At 42.2% G+C, this 20,180-nt stretch overlaps 1 protein-coding gene across 5 annotated transcripts in view; it reads right to left on the bottom strand.

Annotated features, from left to right (window-relative positions):
* Positions 1–1,470: 1,470 nt before the first annotated feature.
* The window catches only part of LOC115106849 (ubiquitin carboxyl-terminal hydrolase 15-like), a 37,291-nt gene continuing 18,581 nt past the window's right edge, over positions 1,471–20,180 (bottom strand). For all 5 annotated transcript variants that reach the window (XM_029629996.2, XM_029629998.2, XM_065008123.1 and 2 more), the window contains 15 exons: positions 14,803–14,944; positions 14,134–14,307; positions 13,250–13,408; positions 12,077–12,301; positions 11,493–11,576; positions 9,711–9,805; positions 8,910–9,098; positions 7,752–7,867; positions 7,162–7,470; positions 6,881–6,951; positions 5,606–5,721; positions 5,212–5,361; positions 4,652–4,755; positions 4,338–4,426; positions 1,471–4,226 (listed from right to left, as the gene is read on the bottom strand). In XM_029629996.2, the coding sequence (XP_029485856.1) occupies positions 3,984–4,226; positions 4,338–4,426; positions 4,652–4,755; positions 5,212–5,361; positions 5,606–5,721; positions 6,881–6,951; positions 7,162–7,470; positions 7,752–7,867; positions 8,910–9,098; positions 9,711–9,805; positions 11,493–11,576; positions 12,077–12,301; positions 13,250–13,408; positions 14,134–14,307; positions 14,803–14,944 (2,266 nt within the window). In that variant the 3' untranslated portion in view covers positions 1,471–3,983. The remainder of the gene's footprint in view (positions 4,227–4,337; positions 4,427–4,651; positions 4,756–5,211; positions 5,362–5,605; positions 5,722–6,880; positions 6,952–7,161; positions 7,471–7,751; positions 7,868–8,909; positions 9,099–9,710; positions 9,806–11,492; positions 11,577–12,076; positions 12,302–13,249; positions 13,409–14,133; positions 14,308–14,802; positions 14,945–20,180) is intronic.

Here is a 20,180-nt window from a genome sequence, read left to right as displayed (position 1 = left end):
CTTTTGTATATATAGTGTAACACTTCTGTCATTAATATGCCCAAAAAATGACACACCGGCCTAATTGAATGGTAATTAAATTACAACAGCACAAATCCAGTTACTCAGAATGCCAAAAAAGTAGTTTGGATCGGTCTATCCAAACATGTTTTTGCTCTAGTTTTTGCTCTAATCCAGGTTTCTTGATGTGCATATCACCAGCTCCGGCAAGGCAGTAGTTTGCGCAGTTATCTCCACAGCAGGCCATGTCACAACCCGACCAACAGCACAAACGACTACCTCAGCCGGAGCACAGCGGAAAGGAACGAACCAGCGGTGTCATCCGTGTGTCTGCCTCCTGTCCAAACGGTTCAGAATGACCATATGAATTAACTGTTCCATGATGGCGCGGTCATATACAGTATCTGTATCGTTACACACTTCCCATGCATAAAACGCAATTGAATCCCCACCCAAGTCCCCGTCTCCTGATTTCACTGCCCTTCCCCTAAAATGACTTGGCTGGACATTGCATCATGTCTCGGCCAAGTTCTCGTTTTAGACCTAGGCTACACACCGTAGCAGCGGTCTCGAATGAAAGATGTGACATTTTACAGACCGTAGGAATTAATACAGGGAGAATATTGAATACCACTATAGCCTAATACTTTACGACAAAGCTTTATCATAATCCAATAATTACGAACAGTTAAATGGCATACACACAACCTTATAATTGTGATTGGTTGATCCAGCCCAGCAACGCAATATTGTCTTGTGCGCACACCGTATAGTCGGCGCAAGTAGCAGACAGCCATCTCCCGATGTCCTTTGTCAAGAAAAAAATAAAGGCAGAACAATTATCTGTGCAGTCGAGCTTTTAAGAAAAATACACGCGCGCGCAGCTCTGTCTTGCGCAAGTTGCAGCTCGGTCTTGCGCAAGTTGCCGCATACTCTGTCAGTGTGTTCCAGCTCCTTTCCGCGATCCGTGTGGAAAGGGAAAGTAGTATGCGATCAACTGTGGATACAATTCGCGGGAAACGTCAGACTGGGCGTAAAGAACAGCTCCATTCGTATTGGGTATTAGGAAAGGTAGTATTTCAATTCATGCGCAAAATGTTGGCCATTGCGATTTTGGGTGAAATTCTAAAATGCACCAGACCAATTCTTAAGAAGTCTCTAATGGATAAGCAAGTCAGTCAGACAAAATGGTCATCTATGTTTGTGCTGAGCTTCAACACCTCAGAACCTCGGACAAAATATGTTTTAGTATAGTATGAATAGGCCATAATAGCCAGTCATGGTCCAGCTTCAGCCACAAGGAGGGCCTCTATTTCCAATTTCTTGGTTGAGCCAGGAATGCTCCTGTGTTATACATTTACCTCCCGAGGGCACGAACACCCAATCCGAGTCATTACCAATCAAGTTAAATATATAGCCTACACAACCTTAAGGTTGGAAATTCCGAATAGTTTACAGGAAAAAAAAGAGTTCTAGGCTTTACACAACTTTATTGAAGTTTGTGTGTAAATATACATGCACATTTCAAATGTAAACCCAAGTGAACTCAAGCGCAGCCAAACCTGGAAACCCCTATGTCATGCAAAGGATGCCTGAATATATTCACCTTTACAAATAAAATCAGAACAATAGAACATCCTGTCAAAAAGATCCAATCCCCCAGAAGAGAAAAGCACAGGTAAGAATTCTGTCTCTCCCAAATGGCACCCTATTCCCTATATAGGGCACTACTTTTGACGAGAGCTCTATGCAGTATAGGGCGCCATTTCAGAAAAAACCCTGAATTTGTGGTCTATGAACCCAAATCCCCATTACATCTTCGATCTTGCCAAGGTCTTTAAATATATTTTTTATTATTTTTTAAATGCTTCCATATAAATAAATAAATGTTATCAAATGTGCACTCACAGAGTGAACTCTTATGTACAGTACTATATATGCTATATGCAATCACCACATCTCACCCACTCAGGCTGATCAGTAATTCAACCATCCACCCATCCCTCCCACTCTCTAGAGAGAAAGACCCTACTCCACACACCAACCACAATGAAGCATTATTTTCCCTTGGAAGAGAGGCCACATACAGCAGTACCCAGGTATTTCTATCAAAGGTAATGAACCCCCTACTAGTTCCCCCCTCACATTTAACCAAAGCAAGACAAGAAGAGGCAAAAAAAAAAAAAAACTGGCCTTACAAGTGGATCAGTTCAAGTCAGTCATTCAGCATACATTCCGGCTCTCGTGTTTGATTTTTTAAAATATTTTTAATTGGTTGATTTCCGGTAGCAGCGGTCACTATTCATGGATGTTTCTATTGGGGACAGCAAAGATAGGGTGTGAGGGTGTGTACATAAGTGTTCCTGTGAGTGTAGGAATGAGTTTCAGCTCGTATCGGTGTCCTGTTTAAGTGTAGGTGCGCGTGCGTTTGTGTTTCGGGGCCATGCACAGACAACTTGACGTAATAATGTGCTATAGGCTACAATCTGAGATTAAGAGTTAAGGCTGAGGTGATCCAACCAAGAGACAGAAATCTAATGTATCACCAATATTCATAATCTCAAAAAGCCTCTAGAAGGAGCAGGTAGTGGAGGAGAGGCTCAAGAAGCCGTGTAAAGCTAGTAACGCAACATAAAGCCTAAGAGGTGGGTCCGTCCCAGAAAAGCCCTTACCTCCTAAGCAAACACATCTCCTAATCACTTATGAAGATCGGAAAGAATTGGATGTAAGCAGTATGGTAGTAGCTCCACCTTGTCATGTGACAGGTAAGGTGAATTTTTCGCCCCATTTCTCATCCCCATCTTATCATTTCAGATCTACAAAAGGGTCTAGGGGTTTAAGGGTTGTTTCTGGACCTTGACCTTGGCTTCATGCGGCTTGGAGGATACTTACTGTAGTGACCAGCAGAAGAAAAACGTAATCACAAGGCTCATATTGTGTACATTAGTTGTGTGTCTAAAATGAAAGTTCACCACATGACTAGTTTGGCTGTTTTACATTATGAAATGTATTTTGCTCTACTTCTTCCTCCTCACATACACAAAGCAGAGTAGGAGGGCTGATCTAGGATCAGGTCCCCCCTGTCCATATAACCTTATTCATTATGATCATAAAGGTTGAAAATGATCCTAGATCAGCACTCCTAATCTACACAGAGCAGTCACTATGTGTGGTTGCGTGTTCTGTTGACCACAGTGTTTAAAGGCAGCATTCAAAGCGTTTTAACTGAGAAGACCTTGGCTCAGAGTAATTTGTAAAACAATTGCAGTACGTGGCACTAATATACAATTCATTATAAAAAAAAAAAATGGGAGTGCAGGTGACTGTGCAACAAAATAAAAGTGTAAGGACGAATCCCCAAAAAGGCTTCAGCGCATCATGAAAACGTAATAATAATAATAATAATTCAGTGTTCATTCAAAAAAAATATTTACAAGGCCTAGCTTAAAAATAATGGTATGCCAATGCATTGCTCTCTCAGAAATATAAAAACATAACAAAATTAAAGCAGGTGGGTGGGAGAGAGGGAGTATCGGTTCGAAGCGCCAAAGCAGTGACAACACTGCACTGTGACATTCTGTGTTTGATACTATGATGAACCGAACTCTGGCCTTCCTAACACTTCTAATGGATCCATTCGATTTCAGTATGATGTCCTTGTTCAGAATCAGAACAGAGCTTGACATCTTTTTCCTCCAGAGTGAATGATTCATGTAGAATGGACATGGAGGAGAATCACTGCGACCCGAATAAGACCGGTCGGACGGACCACAGACAACTATAGGCCCTGATTTCTTTAGTAATGTTGCTTCGGTGTTCCAGCACTAACAAACTTCTCAGTGGTTAGTTTCCCCTGGTAGCCCACTCATTGTAGGCCTGGATGGTGTCAGAGATCAGCCTCAGGCCCGGCACACTGCTCTGTGTCTGTCGATATGGCTTAGGATGGATATTATTGTCTCTCGCTCTGTCTCCGTTTCTCCAGCTCATTTGGTTTTCATGGTGACATTGTCGTTGACATCCTCTTCGTCGCTCTGAACTGAAGCAGAGGCTCCCTGGGATGAGGCGACGCTCTTCCTCTCCTCCTTCCCTTCTCTGTTCTCCTCCACCTCCTCTCCATCCTCCTCTCTCTCCTCCTCCTCCTCCTCCTCCTCTCGGTCCAGATTAAAGTAGCCTGTTCCCTTCACTGTGTCCTGGCGCTGGTAGAACAGCACGTACGCTGCTTTGGACTGAACACACACACACACATATATATATATATACATATATGAAGTGCACATTCAATTCACACTGGGCAGTGCTGTGTATCTGACAATATGTTAGAAGACTATGGAACTCACCACTATCTGATCTTCGTTGGCTGGAGAGACACTGCTGTCGTCAAAGTTGTACCACTTGTCATCATCCTTGTTCTTCGCATAAGCAGTATCTAAGTGTCCCAAAGATAAGATGAGAAGATGAGCATTTGTCTGCTAAAAGCAAGCATGGAATTAAGACTGTTGATTCAACTTCCTTGTTTGAATCAACTCGGATAAGACCATGGCTAGCAATGTCTGAATTTACAATTTTGAATACACATTACGTTCAAATTCACATTACGCTTCTAGTGTTTATGACTAAATTGTCAAATAAAAATACTTAAATTCAGACTTACAGTGTCCTCCTCCCATGCCTCCATAGTGGTTGGAGACCGCAATGAGATCGTAGCGACAGGGACCAGCATTAGGGTCGATCAGGAACTCTGACATTTCCATGTCACTGGACAAAAAAAAATCACACAAAGAACCATTCATGAGGGGGAGAATTCCTTGTTTTCTCTTCAAGAGATATTTAACATTTGTATTAGTGATTTAGGCAATGAGGCCCTTTAACCTTTAACTAGTTCCAAAGAGTCAGATGAACTTGTGGATACCATTTTTATGTCTGTGTCCTGTATGAAGGAAGTTAGAGGTAGTTTTGTGAGCCAATGCTAACTAGCGTCAGCACAATGACGAAGTGTATGGGCATGCAGGTCAGCAACTTCCTTCAAACTGCTCGCAGGGACATAAAAATTGTATCCACAAGTTCATCGGACACCGGGGAAGTAGACAAAAATCCAGAAGCATCCCTTTAAGCCACAGGGAAACAGCTGAATGTTTTTAATTTACACAATTAAACTTGTTCATAAACTTTGACAGAAAAGTATCTAATGAATTAATCTGGTCAAAACCGTACCTGAGTGGGAAGTCGACTAGTGAATCCAGCTTGTCCCTCATATATCTGCTGTAGGAGAAGCGTTTCAGATGGACCACCAGGACTGGAGGCAGAGACCACAGGTCTAGCTTCTTAGTGGCCTGCTGGTGCTCCTTGCAGTTTGGACAGTACCTGGGATAGATTAATTAATTATTATATTTTATGTGACAATAAAAAAAAAAAAGCATATACTTTCTTAGTACCTGAGACAGCCAGGATAAATTACGCATCAGCCCAAATTACAGAAGATTTTAGTTCTGGGTTAATGGAGATTAATATCATGTTAAAACATGTTAATATTTATTTTGAGAGAACTATTCTTTTAAATGTTCATTATTTTCTTTATTAGCCTTGACAATATGAAGTTAAGTCTCACCATGGGTCCTCAGCTCCGAGCTTCTCTTTGGTGGTGAACAACTCGATGCAGTCTTTCAGTTTGAAGAAGGCTTTCTTCTGAGGCTTATACTCCATGCTCTCATGCTTCTCAAAGTCCTGTTCACAGACAGTGAGATTTGTTATTACTTATTTAGTACAGTATTATTACCATCCAAGGCTTAAAGAGAGACATTAATTCTACAACAGTGTTTTCCAAGCCTCTCCTCAAATACCTCCAGCCATTCTAACTATTTGATCTACAAACTAGCACATAAGGTTTGGGAAACACTGTTTCAGTTTGAATGCATAAGGACAGACACAGTCTGACGTGAATTGATATACTGTACACCCCTCTGTTTTTATTTAGACAGAGACGCAAACATTTGTAAATTTGGCTCTATACTCCAGCGTTTTTGATTTTAGATCAAATGTTTCATAACAGGCGATAGCAATCAATGTCACATGTCATAATGATGAGTGAGAAAGTTAGAGGAACAAAAATCACCCCCCCCCCAAAAAAAATGCTAACCTCTCACCATTACCAATAACAGGGGTGGTTAATATTTTGGGGGGGATAATGATCTTTGTGGCTCTAACTTTCTTACGTATCAATATTCATGATTATCCATAATCATGGTACCATTCACATTCATGTCTTTTAAAAATAAAAATACAGCCCCATCCCCGCAGGCCGTCATTGTAAATAAGAATTTGCTCTTAACTGACTTGCCTAGTTAAATAAAGGTTCAATTAAAATAAAATAAAAATGTAAATGTAGAAGTGTTCAGAAACATTTATTCTTATTTACAATAAAAGTGACTCCAAAATGATAATACATTATTCACCATTCAGCTCCTACTGGGCAAAACATTATCCAAAACACAACCAAAACAAACTGCAAATGCATCCAACAAGTTTGAAGAGTCACAAGCTTGATGTAGTCTAGGAATATGGGACCAAATACTAAACTTCTGACTACATTAATACACTATAAGTTAATTTGTCCAAATACTTATGGGAAAAAAAGTATTCCAATGGGGGACTAGATACACATTGACTTCCTTTCTAAATGGTAAAACAAATGTATGAATATACACTCAAATAAAAAAGGTGACATTCTGTACTGTCACCCCTTATATGAAACATTTTATCTCAAATAAAAAAATGCTGGAGTATAGGGCCATATTTTCACATTTTATCTTCACTGTCTAAATAAATACAGAGGGTAGTGTAAGTAAAATGGTTTCTAGTGTTAGAGGAGAGTAGAAAGCCTTACCTCTGTGATACCCTCATCAAAGTGTTTTTTCTTGACCTCTGGTTCCCAGTCCAAAGAGAGATAGGACTGGTCTGTTAGAGAGAGAGCAATATACCCTTAAAGACTCATTGTAAAGGTGAGAATATAACCGAACAAGAAAGGTGGATTGGGCATTAAGAACTAGTAGAGGCACTGCTTTGTGCTTACAATAAGTATAATTTTACTAGAATGTTACCATGTTATTATCTTTATTGGAGGGTTTCAACTTCATCTGCGTAACATATGTAAAATGCCCATCTTACCACTGAGTCTGAGGTGTCCCTCGTCGAACCGGATGTGCCGCGGTTCCTCCTTGATTAAGCTGAAGTCAGTCTTGCCCATGTTGTTAAACTGGAATGTAAACAATCTCTTCTTCTCCCCCATCGTCATAGACGTTTGGTTCTGGTGACCTTTGGTCCCCGAGTTTTCTCCCCCTGGACCAACCCCATTCTCCAGCTCGTTGTCCCCACCACCCACAGAGTCCTCTGATTGGCTGTTGTCATTCTCAGAGGGCAGCTCCTGGTCCTGACTGGATTCGTCGTCTCCATCCTGCTCATCAGTCTCCATCTCGCCTGGAATGGAGTGGATCAGCTGATCAGATTTTGGAATAGCTTTATCGACAGGGGTGACATTTTTTATTTAACCTTTCTTTCGCAGGCGAGCCCTGCATGAACACATCAATAAAACAATTACACTATACATATCTATTTACACATCTATTTACACATCAATTACAAAATACATCAAAGGGGAACACAGAACACAATCATATGAAACAAACACATTGTTCAGGAAAAGTCCCAGGTGAGTGCATGTGTAAGTGTGTCTGTTTGAGCGTGTGTGTGTTACGTACTGGGAGAGCCCTCCTCCAGGACCCCATTGGTAGCATTGCCATTGACAATATGTTGTTTAGATGAAGGGGTTGTCTCCTCAGTGTCCTCCTCCTCAACGACAGAGCGCACAAACCGACTGCACCATACAACACAAAACACTAATATAATCAGTTCCCATTCAAAACATACAGATATAGTCCAACAACATCTAACTGCTCAACATCATTTATATGCTCCCCCCGAAGAAAGAAACATCCACCCTCAGTGCTGTTAGTACTCAGAGAACATTTAATGAGAAAACTTACAAATCGGGACATTGTGTCAAAGCCTTGTTTACACTAGAAACTAAAAAGGTTTCTTAGAAACAATGAAAAGAGCAATCAAATGTATTAATATATTCATTTTTACATCAACATCTGTCACAATTAGGCTAAGTAATTAACAAGAGCGCAGAGCACAAGGGTAGTTAATGGCAGTTTCTGAGATGGTTACCTACTCACCAGAGGCGTACCAATAGCATGTTGTAAAGCTTGCTGTAGTGCATGTATGTGATTTTTGGAATAAATTGTATTATTTTCCTCAATCAACACAATACACCCTATAATGACAAAGCAAAAACTTAAATATCACATTTACATAAGTATTCAGACCCTTTACTCAGTACTTTGTTTTAGCACCTGCATTTGGGGAGTTTCTCCCATTATTCTCTGCAGATCCTCTCAAGCCCTGTCAGTTTGGACGGGGAGCGTCAGGATCGAGGGAAAGATGATGAAAAGAGCAAAGTACTTGATGAAAGCCTACTCCAGAGCACTCAGTACCTCAGACTGGGGTGAAGGATCACCTTCCAACAGGACAATGACTAAGCACACAGCCAAGACAACGCAGTAGTGGTTTCGGGACAAGTCTCTGAATGTCCTTGAGTGGCCCAGCCAGAGACCGGACTTGAACATGATCGAACATCTCTGGAGAGACCTGAAAATAGCCGCGTAGCGATGCTCCCTGTTTGAGCGGATTGGTAGAGAAGAATCTGAGAAACTCCCCAAATACAGGTGTGCCAAGCTTGTACCGTCATACCCAAGAAGACCCAAGGCTGTAATCGCTGCTAAAGGTGTTTCAACAAAGTACTGAGTAAAGGTCTGAATACTGTTGTAGAACACGTGTGTGTGAGTGTGACCCACCAGAGGTGTAGCAGCAGCATGTTGTAGAGCTTGTCCTCGCTGAGTGTTCTGGGAACGGTGATGAGGAAGGGCTGGCCAAACAGAGGAGTGGAGGTGTGGTTGTACCCTGACTGCTTGTACTTTTCTCTAAGGTGGACTGGGATCACCACATGGTCTGTGTCCTCCAGCCGGTTCACTGCCACCTCAAAGCTGTACAACAAGGAGAGTTATTTTTCCCCCCATTAATTGAATCTTTATTTACTATGGCAAGTCAGTTAAGAACCACCCTCTGCGGGCTAGGACACAACCAGATGCATCCGGTTTGGAAAGAGCCTGTGACGTGACTACCGTTTTGGGATGTTAACAAGGCGACACTCCATCTTAACTCCTCCTCCATATTTACTGGATTGGTTGAACGGTGCACAAGAGAACCTGTGCAGATTTTTTTCTTTCTCGTCTGGACAAGAAGGAAAGAAACCCTGCTCAGATGCATGCTATGTTAAGTTAGTTACTAAGATCAAATGCACTGCCACCTCAAAACTACAGAATTATAGGGTAGGGTGAATGTGTTGCAGATGTTTGCATCTTTGGTAAGTTAAGGGTCATATTCATTCGGGCATAACGTAGCAAAACGTTTTGCAAGGGAAAACAATGTTTCCTATTGGACAGGTTCAGGTAGTAGTCCCTTCTGGTTTCAGTCCATGCCCTTCTGTTTGGTGCCTAATGAATGTGACCCAGGTTTCTCAGATCTAACACTTGAGGGAGAGTAGACAGTGCTTCATCCAACTACCTTCATCAGAAAAGTCTGTATCTGACACTCACACATAGATGTCGTCCCTCTCCATGATGCTGCTGAGGTTCTCATTGGTGGCAAAGATACGATGGAACCGGTGGTTGTAGATATCTGTTACAATCATCTGAATTTGGAAAGAAAATAAAAACATCTTAAGTACACATAGTGCATTCGGAAAGTATTCAGACCCCTTGACTTTTTCCACATTTTGTTACGTTACAGCCTTATTCTAAAATGGATTAAATAGCTTTTTTTACTCATCAATCTACACACAATACCCAATAATGACAAAGCAAAAACAGATTTAGATTTTTTGCAAATATATAAATAAAACATTTAAAAATTACATTTACATAAGTTTTCAGACCCTTTACTCAGTACTTTGTTGAATCACCTTTGGCAGCGATTACAGCCTCGAGTGTTCTTGGGTATGATGCTACAAGCTTGGCACACTTGTTTTTGGGGAGTTTCTCCAATTCTTCTCTGCAGATCCTCTCAAGCTCTGTCAGGTTGGATGGGGAGCGTTGCTGCACAGCTATTTTCAGGTCTCTCCAGAGATGTTTGATCGGGTTCAAGTCTGGGCTCTCGCTGGGCCACAAGGACATTGAGACTTGTCCCGAAGCCACTCGTGTGTTGTCTTGGCTGTGTGCTTAGGTCATTGTCCTGTTGGAAGGTGAACCTTTGCCCCAGTCTGAGATCCTGAGTGCTCTGGAGCAGGATTTCATCAAGGATCTCTCTGTACATTGCTCCATTCATCTTAGCCTCGTTCCTGACTAGTCTCCCAGTTCCTGCAGCTGAAAAACATCCCCACAGCATGATGCTGCCACCACCATGCTTCACCATAGGGATGGTGCCAGGTTTCCTCCAGACGTGACGCTTGGCATACAGGCCAAATAGTCTTGGTTTCATCAGACCAGAGAATCTTGTTTGTCATGGTCTGAAAGTCCTTTAGGCGCCTTTTGGCAAACTCCAGGCGGGCTGTCATGTATCTTTTACTGAGGATTGGCTTCCGTCTGTTCACTCTACCATAAAGGCCTGATTGGCGGCGTGCTTCAGAGATGGTTGTCCTTCTGGAAGGTTCTCCCATCTCCACAGAGGAACTCTGGAGCTCTGCCAGAGTGACCATCAGGTTTTTGGTCACTTCCAAGGCCCTTCTCTCCGGATTGCTCAGTTTGGCCAGGCAGCCAGCTCTAGGAAGACTCTTGGTGGTCCCAAACTTCCTCCATTTAAGAATGATGGAGGCCACTGTGTTCTTGGGGACCTTCAATGCTGCAGAAATGTTTTTGTACCATCCCCCAGATCTGTGCCGACACAATCCTGTACGGACAATTCCTTCGACCTCATGGCTTGGTTTTTGCTCTGACATGCACTGTCAACTGTGGGGCCTTTCCAAATCATGTCCAATCAATTGCATTTACCACAGGTGGACTCCAATCAAGTTGTAGAAAAATCATAAGGATGATAAATTGAATCAGTTCAATTTCGAGTCTCATAGCAAAGGGTCTGAATTCTTATTCAAATAAGGCATCTGTTTTTTATTTGTAATACATTTGCTGAAATTTCCCAAAAACTGTGTTCACTGTCATTATGGGGTATTGTGTGTAGATTGAAAAAAACTAAATCTGGAAAAAGTGAAGGGTCCTGAATACTTTCCGAATGCACTGTATACCATTCCAGAGCGTACATTTTTAATTTAGCCTCTATTTAACCAGGTATAAAACCCCTTGAGGTTAAAAAACAATTTTTTGAGGGAGAACTGATTTAGTTAAGAGCAGGCAGGACAGACGTTTGTGTGTGTGTGTGTATCATACCTTCTCAGCAGGGACACCAGATAGAGTGGAGAGCGAAGTACAGAGGTCTGATATGTAGCCCACCTTGGGCACAGTCAGTTTATACTGAAACAAAGAGAAAGACAAAATGGCCATTAAGCCAGGGTCCTAAGATTAACTCATAACTTAATCCGCAGGAGCAGAATTTCCCAAACCCCATGAAGAATGAATAGCTGCAGATTCATTAAATATAGACCAAGCCTTCAAAATGTATTGATAAAAAGGACCTCCCTCCAGTTTCCATCTGTCCCTATTCAGAGCATAAGCTGATTACAAATACTCAAATCCACTTCAGAGGATATCCATTAAAAAGCAGAGAATATTGTGGGTGACCACAATATGTGAAGGATGACTAATTTCTAGGTAGGCGGTAACAGCTCTGTACCTGTGTGGGTTTGGTCAGGGGGTCCAGAATGACATTAGTCATTTTCACTAGGTACAAAACAGAAGCAAACAGGCCAAAACGGGGAGGTGCTATCCAATAAGAAACATTTGTTTTTGTTTTCAGTTGTAAAAGCTTTTGCTACAGTGTGCACTAATGAATACAACCCAGATACTGTAGTTACCTGTGTGGGTCTGGCCAGGGGGTCCAGCCTGACCAGGTAGACCTCCAGAGTGCGCTCCTTTTTCATGGGCAGCGGCAGCGTCAGGTAGCAGAAGGGGTCAAAGGTGACGGAGACCTTGGCGCAGACGGGGCACACCAGGGTGGACTTGAAGAGGCCATGGAAGATGTCCACGATGATGGAGTCGTTCCTTTTGATGTGGTTTTCCCACGCCTCCTCGGCCACCACCTACAGACACACAGAGGGGAGGGAAGATAGTGAGGAACCATTTTTGACAAAGGGTGAAATAGCAACAATGGAGTGTCTGGAGGAGGTATAGTACTATGATAGCGTTTATTCCCACTACTGGTTTTGCTTTTCTCCTCAGCCACGACATACAGTTACAGAGGGGAAGGGAAAGACTCAAACTATTTAGATATGCGGTGAAGGGACACATGGAGTGTGTGGTGGTACAACTATTCCCAAAACTCCTTGGCAAACACCTACAGTCGTCACACAGAGGGGTGGGATATGGCTGAGATACCATTTTGACATAAACCAAGAGAACACTATGGAGTGGTACACTGTTTTTATCAATAGTTTTACTCTAGATACATGCCTACAGTCTTACAGAAGGGAAGAAAAGCAATGCCATCAGAAACATAGCCGAGACAGACTATAAACTATAATAATGGTTGTTACAGCCATGTCTCAAGGCTATGAGACACCATTTCAACAGACTAAAATGACACAGTGGAGTGACTGGAGGTGTGAACACTGTTTGTTCCCACTGCGACTGGTTCTCCTTCAGAAACACATTGGCTACAGAGTCGATAATGAGGTTATAGAGTTGGCCAAGGATCTGGCATATTTCCTGCCATTCAATTGGTCATTAAAATGAATGATATACCCATTGATTCTTGAATATAAATGCCTCATTTGGCTGAAACACCAAACTCAAGATTGTGGCTTTAAAGATAAAGATTTCCATTTAAACAATCAACGCACAACAACAACTGAATGAGTGTTGAGTGCCAGAGAGAGCAAGACTACCTGGGACCACAGACAATAATTTGCCCAGCTGTGTACTGTAGCTATGGTGCAATGTATTTATTGTGCATGGTCCCTGACAAATTGTAAAGCGAATGAAACTAAACTAATAAAATAAAGAGTGACAGCAAGCTAGCAGTAACAGACCTTGTCAGGCCTGCCCTCAGCATCTGTGAGCAGGATGTAGGGTTTCTTCCTGATGCGGTTCAGGTCTTCGTGTAGACCATCCAACAGGAAGGCCAGCAGCTCGTGAGAGTCCTGCTGCTGGTAGCCTGAGAACTGGGGGGCGAAGCGACCCACCTGGGTCTGGAGGAAGGGGAGAACATAGACAACAGGTTCAGCAACAAATCTATAGGAAATTCCAAATTGACACCTCACCCCTAGGGAACTTGTGTAGATTGAATTGGTGGAAGCAAGCAAAATAGCACAGATTCCACCAACCTGTAGCCTGTCAGTTAGCAAAGTAGGAATATTGCCATATTTCTTATATGTGTGATCCTTTCTGATCTACTCTAGAGCAGTGGTGTAATCGATGGTAAACACACGTAAACACCGTTTACACACCTTTTCTATTTTGCGTGAATGTTTACCCACCCATTGCGGAAAACCAGATTGAGGAAAACCAGATTGAAAGTATAGGGAGCGTTACTTTATTCACCACGAACGGAAATCAGTGTTTACCCACCCATTCTTTCTACCACTACATCACTGCTCAAGAGACTCGGTTGTTGTGGCTTGTGGGTCTAAGGGTCAATTTGGGATTGGGCACATCATATCTGCATTTCAATCCAGAATCAAGGCAGAAGTGAGGGAACAACTTTCAGACCATGTGAATTTCAGAAGTTGGTATGTGTACAGTACAGGGTTGGAGTCAATTCCATTTAAATTCCAGTCAATTCAGAATGCAAACCAAATTCCAATTACACATTTTCTCAATTAAAAAGCATTGAAGATAATTGGAATTTCAGTGTACCTTCTGAAATGCCTGGAATGGAAATGGACTCGACACCAACCCTGGTGACGTAAATTACCTTGAAAGGCCGTGGTGTGACGTAGCTGTACTTCCCAGACCACGACTGCTTGGTGATCTCAGCGTAGGCCTTGGCGATCTCCCCTTTCATTCCCAGAGGGTTGTCCTCGTTCAACTCATCGTTGTACTTGTCTTTCAGGAAATACTCGGTGAGAGGAGGTACATTACTTAAACACTGCAGAAAAATATAAAATATTTTAAAAACGATTAAAGGTGGGAAAAGAAGCAGTAAAATATGCAAGAGACTGGGAATAATGAGAAAATCCAACAGTCAAAGGAATCGCCTAAACCACCAGTATATTTCAATGCCAAAGGTCAATCAATACCCGCAGCTGTTCCTGCCATGATACAATTAAAACCAATGCATACACACCAGAGTTCAGAGTTAACAGTTTTATGTATATTTTTATTTAACCGTTATTTAACCAGTCAAGTCAGTAAAAAAACTCATTCTTATTTACAATGTTGGCCAACCAAAAGGTAAAAGACCTCCTGCAGGGGCAGGGGCTGCGATAAAAGGGACCAAATACAGATCACGACAAGAGAGACACCACAACACTACATAAGACAACAACATAGCATGGCAGCAACACATGACAACACAACATGATAGCAGCACAAAACATGGTACAAACATTATTGGGCAAGTTGAGGGGTTAGGGTATGGTACCTGCAGTGCAGAGTTCATGAAGCAGGTGTTTCCCAGGTTGGAAAGACCACACAGGCCAGCCCGCTCACTCTGCCTGCCCTCGGAGCACTCATAGCTGTTATAAGGGTGGTAGGACGGAAGGCTGTAGCTGGAGTTTTTCACACTGAAGAGGTTACATAACATCAGTCAGGAATAAATAGAGAACATGGACTTAGCCTATTTCATCCGGCTGGATAAAATTACTGGATGTTACCAAACAAATGCAGGCATAAAGTAGTGGCGTAATAATGTGCTGTTTGAATGACGTACCGTTCAATTTATTTTTGTTAAGTAATTGCCTTAATCTTGTTTGGGCCCCAGAAAGAGTAATGGGGATCCTTAATAAATACAAAGGCTAGTGCCCACACACAAACCTTAAACACTTCAATTCAAACCCCCAAACACAATTTCTTCCCATAAGGTCTTTCTAAATTCTCATTCAGTGTGGGGAGAAAGGTACAAAGTAAGAGAACACAATTGTACAATAAAAACAAAAAGCTGAAACCAACATAAAAAAATGAAAACACCTACAGTATATAGCACAGCTCCCAATAGGGTCGGGTGATATTATGATAGCATTGTCTATTGACAATTATTGACAGCCAACAGATGGTGACAACTTTGTGATGTGATAGATGGAAATAAAAACAATAACAAAAATAAAACATGCAACATAAATTAAGCCGTAATCTATGGATTTCACGACTGGGCAGGGCTGTCAACTGGGGAGCCAGGCCCAGCCAATCAAAATGAGTTCTTCCCCACAAAAAGGTCTTTATTACAGACAGAAATACACCCAAGAAATCCCCCACCCCTCCTCAGATGATCCTGCAGGTGAAGAAGCTGGATGTGGAGGTCCTGGTCTGGCGTCGTTACACATGGTCTGCTGTTGTGAGGCCGGTTGGATGTTATGCCAAATTCTCTAAAACGACGTTGGAGGTGGGTTATGGTATAGAAATTAACACTCAATTCTCTGGGAACAGTTCTGGTGGACATTCCTGCCGTTAGCATGCCAAACGCACACTCCTTCAAAACTTTAGACATGTGGCATTGTGTTGAGACAACTGCATATTTTAATGTGGCCTTTTAATGTCCCCAGCACAAAGTGCACCTGTGTAATGATCATGCCGTTTAATTAGCTTCTTGATACGCCACACCTGTCAGGTGGATGGATTATCTTGTCAAAGGAGAAATGCTCAATAAACAGGGATGTAGAAAATTTGTGCACAAAATTTAAAAATAAGATTTATGTACGTATGAAAGATTTCGGGGACATTATTTCAGCTCACGAAACATGGGACAAACACTGTTTACATTTTTTGTTCAGTGTGTAAGATACTGTTAGTCTTGTGGTGTGTGTGGGGGGACACCTACTCATCATAAATCTAATTCCAAAATCTTGGGCATTAATCTGGAGTTGGTCCCCCCTTTGCTGCCATAACAGCCTCCACTCTTCTGGGAAGGCTTACCACTAGATGTTGAAACATTGCTGCGGGGACTTGCTTCCATTCAGCCCACAGAGCATTAGTGAGGTTGGGCAGTAATGTCTGGCGATTAGGCCTGGCTCGAAGTAGGCGTTCCAATTAATCCCAAAGGTGTTCGGTGGGATTGAGGACAGGGCTCTGTGCAGGCCAGTCAAGTTCTTCCACACCGATCTCAACAAACCATTTCTGTATGGACCTCGCTTTATGAACGGGGGATTGTCATGCTGACAGAAAAGGGCCTTCCCCAAACTGTTGCCACAAAGTTGGAAGCACATCATCTAGTACATCATTGTATGCTGTAGCAATAAGATCTCCCTTAGTTCCAATTAAGGGACCTAGCTTGAACCATGAAAAACAGCCCCAGACAATTATTCCTCCTCCACCAAACTTTAAAGTTGGCACTATGCAGGCCTGCCCAATGTATAGTGCATAAAGATGCATAAAGACAATGCTATCGCCAAACCAAGATTCGTCAGTCGGACTGCCAGATAGTTTAGCGTGATTCATCACTCCAGAGAACGTGTTTCCACTGCTCCAGATTCCAATGGCGGAGAGCTTTACACCACTCCAGCCGACGCTTGGCATTGCGATCTTAGGCTTGTGTGCGGGGCTGCTCGGCCATTTCACGAAGCTCCCGACGAACAGTTATTGTGCTGACATTGCTTCCAGAGGCAGTTTAGAACTCGGTAGTGAGTATTGCAGCCGAAGACAGACGATTTTTACGTTCTTCGGCGGTCCCGTTCTGAGCGGCTGAGACGCTTTTGCTCCTAGACGTTTCCACTTCACAATGTCAGCACTTACAGTTGACCGGGGCAGCTCTTGCAGGGTAGACATTTGACAAACTGACTTCTTGGAAAGGTGGCATCCATGACAGTGCCACATTGCAAGTCAAGGAGCTCTTCAGTAAGGCAATTCTACTGCTAGTGTTTCTCTATGGAGATTGCATGGCTGTGTGCTCGTACATACATGGGATGTTTTGACATTTTAAGGATAGAAAGTGTAGTATATCTGAATAGTACATGTACAGCAATAGTTAAGAGTATAGGGATCAACTAGAATAAAGTACATACACTATAAACACAAAAGTATGTGGACAACCCTTCAAATGGCTATTTCAGCCACACCCGTTGCTGACAGGTGTATACAATTGAGCACACCGCCATGCAATCTCCATAGACAAACATTGGCAGTAGAATGGCCTTACTGAAGAGCTCAGTGACTTTCAATGTAGTACCTTCATCATAATCACCAAACAGGGCCCAACCTCAGTAATGCTGGTGGCTGAATGGAAGCAAGTCCCTACAGCAATGTTCCAACATCTAGTGGAAAGCATTCCCAGAAGAGTGGAGGCTGGTATAGCAGCAAAGGGGGAACCAACCACATTTTAATGCCCATGATTTTGCAATGAGACGTTCCACAAGGTGTCCACAAAACTTTGGTCATGTAGTGTACATATGAAGTGGGTAAAACAGCATGTAAACATTATTAAGTGACCAGTGTTCCACGACTATGTACAGCACATAGGACAGCAACCTCTAAGGTGCATGGTAGAGTACCCAGGTGGTAGCAGCACAGTTGAAAAATATATGGCAGGTAGAAATCAAAACTGGATGGGTAAGAGATAGATTGAAAGGTCGAGAGTAGCTGACGGGTGGGACTATAAGGAAAAGAGGGATAATTGAAGTAAAATGTACAGTGGACATAAAAAGTATTCACTGCATTTGTATTCAGGCCTTGACTATATCCACATTGTTACAGCCTTATTCTAAAATGGATTAAAATAGTCCCCACCCCATCATCAATCTAAACACAACACCCCAGAATGACAAAGTCCACACCAAAAAAAATCATTTTTGCGAATGTATCAAAACAGGAAAAAAAATGAAATATCACATTTACATAAGTATTCAGACCCTTTACTAAGTACTTTATTGTAGCACCTTTGGCAGCAATTTCAGCCTCAAGTCTTCCTGGGTATGACACTACAAGCTTGGCACACCTGTTTTTGGGGAGTTTCTCCCATTCTTCTCTGCAGATCCTCTCTGTAGATCTTCTCAAGCGCTTTCAGGTTGGATGGGGAGCTTAGCTACACAAATATTTTGTTTCAAGTCCAGGTTCTGGCTGGGCCACTCAAGGACATTCAGAGACTTGTCCCAAAACCACTCCTGCGTTGTCTTAGCTGTACAGGAACTCTGTACTTTGCTCTGTTTTATAAATTTAACCTTTATTTAATTAGACAAGTCAGCTGAACAAATTCTTACTTACAGGTTTGGCCGGTGTAGGCCGTAATTGTAAGTTACGGCTTACACCGGCCAAACCCGGACGACGCTGGGCCAATTGTGAGCCTCCCTATGGCAATCACAGACGGTTGTGATACAGCCTGGATCTTTCCCTCGATCCCGATTGCTCAATTTGGCCGGGCAGCCAGCTCTAGGAAGAGTTCTGGTGGTTCCAAACCTCTTCCATTTAAGAATGATTGAAGCGACTGTGTGTTTTGGTACCCTTCCCCAGATCTGTAAATCGATACAATCCTGTCCCTGAGCTCTGCGGACAATTCCTTCGACCTCAGGGCTTGGTTTTTGCCCTGACATGCACGGTCAAATGTGGGACCTTATATAGACAGGTGTGTGCCTTTCCAAATCATGTCCAATCAATTGAATTTACCAGGGTTGGACTCCAATCAAGTTGTAAAAACATCTCAAAGATGATCAATGGAAACAGGATGCACCTGAACTCAATTAAGTCTCTTAGCAAAGAGTCTGAGTACTTATTTCCATTAGTTTACTCCAATTAGGGGAGGAGTGGTAGGGTTAGGGAACCATAAGGAAAATATATTTAAATAAAATATGGGGAACTGGGAATTAGGCAAACAATTACATTGATCAGTCTGCAATATAACAATTACAAGTCAGTCTGCAATATTAAAGCTGATCAACACTATCTGCATCTAAATAATTACTAATATATATATATTTTATTTATATACAGTAGACTGTACAAAAATAATATTTATGCAAGTCAAGGAACTCAGATTTGATCCCATATACCTTGTCATTGGGATAATTATGAAACCATTGGCAAGCATCAGTTCCCAACCCTATCGAGGACAGCTTATTCAACAGACATGGCAGCACAATACTTTAAGGCATTTGCAATATAATTTACAACAAGCATGGTAGCCGTAGTGGTGCTATGTTTAGTTCTGAATCCGTATTGATTAACATTAAGTACACCATTTACAGATAGAAAATAATGTAGCTGTTTGTGGTCCAATGATTCTAGTTTTTTTTTCGCAAGACAGGGGAGCCTGGAAATGGGTTGATAATTATCGAGATCACTACTATCCCCACCCTTACGGAGTGATAGCACCAAAGCTGCTTTCCACACTTGGAATATTTCCTGATACTGAAGTTAAATTTTAAAAAGTGTGTGTTACTGTGCCAGCACTGAGAGGCGCTGCATGCTTAATCAGACGGGTCCAAAATGTCAGCCTCTAATGACTTCTTAGTGTCAATAGCTAATAATGCAGCAATAACTGCTGTTTCTCTGAGTTGCCAAAAAAAAAAAACGAGACAACCATTTCCCAAGTCACGTGAGGTTGACTGATTATCCATCGAGGCAACTGGTTGGCCAAAACCAGTATGATGACCATTTCTTTAAATAGGAAACCAGCAGAGATAAAATGCTGATTAAAAGCATCATAAATCTTAGCAGTTTCCTACATTATTACTGAAAAAGTTTAGGCAGGGAAGTAGCAGAATTATCTGGCTTCAGTGAATTAACTGTTTTCCGCAATTTAGCGTGTACACTAACAGTCTGCCATAAGCGCTTAGGAAGTAGTTTGATTTGGCCTGTAACCTAGCTCACTACGGTAAG

Source organism: Oncorhynchus nerka, linkage group LG23 (assembly GCF_034236695.1).
Source record: "Oncorhynchus nerka isolate Pitt River linkage group LG23, Oner_Uvic_2.0, whole genome shotgun sequence".
Lineage (NCBI taxonomy): Eukaryota > Metazoa > Chordata > Actinopteri > Salmoniformes > Salmonidae > Oncorhynchus > Oncorhynchus nerka.
Note: the sequence above shows the minus strand (reverse complement) of the source record. Positions and strands in the feature narration are given on the sequence as shown.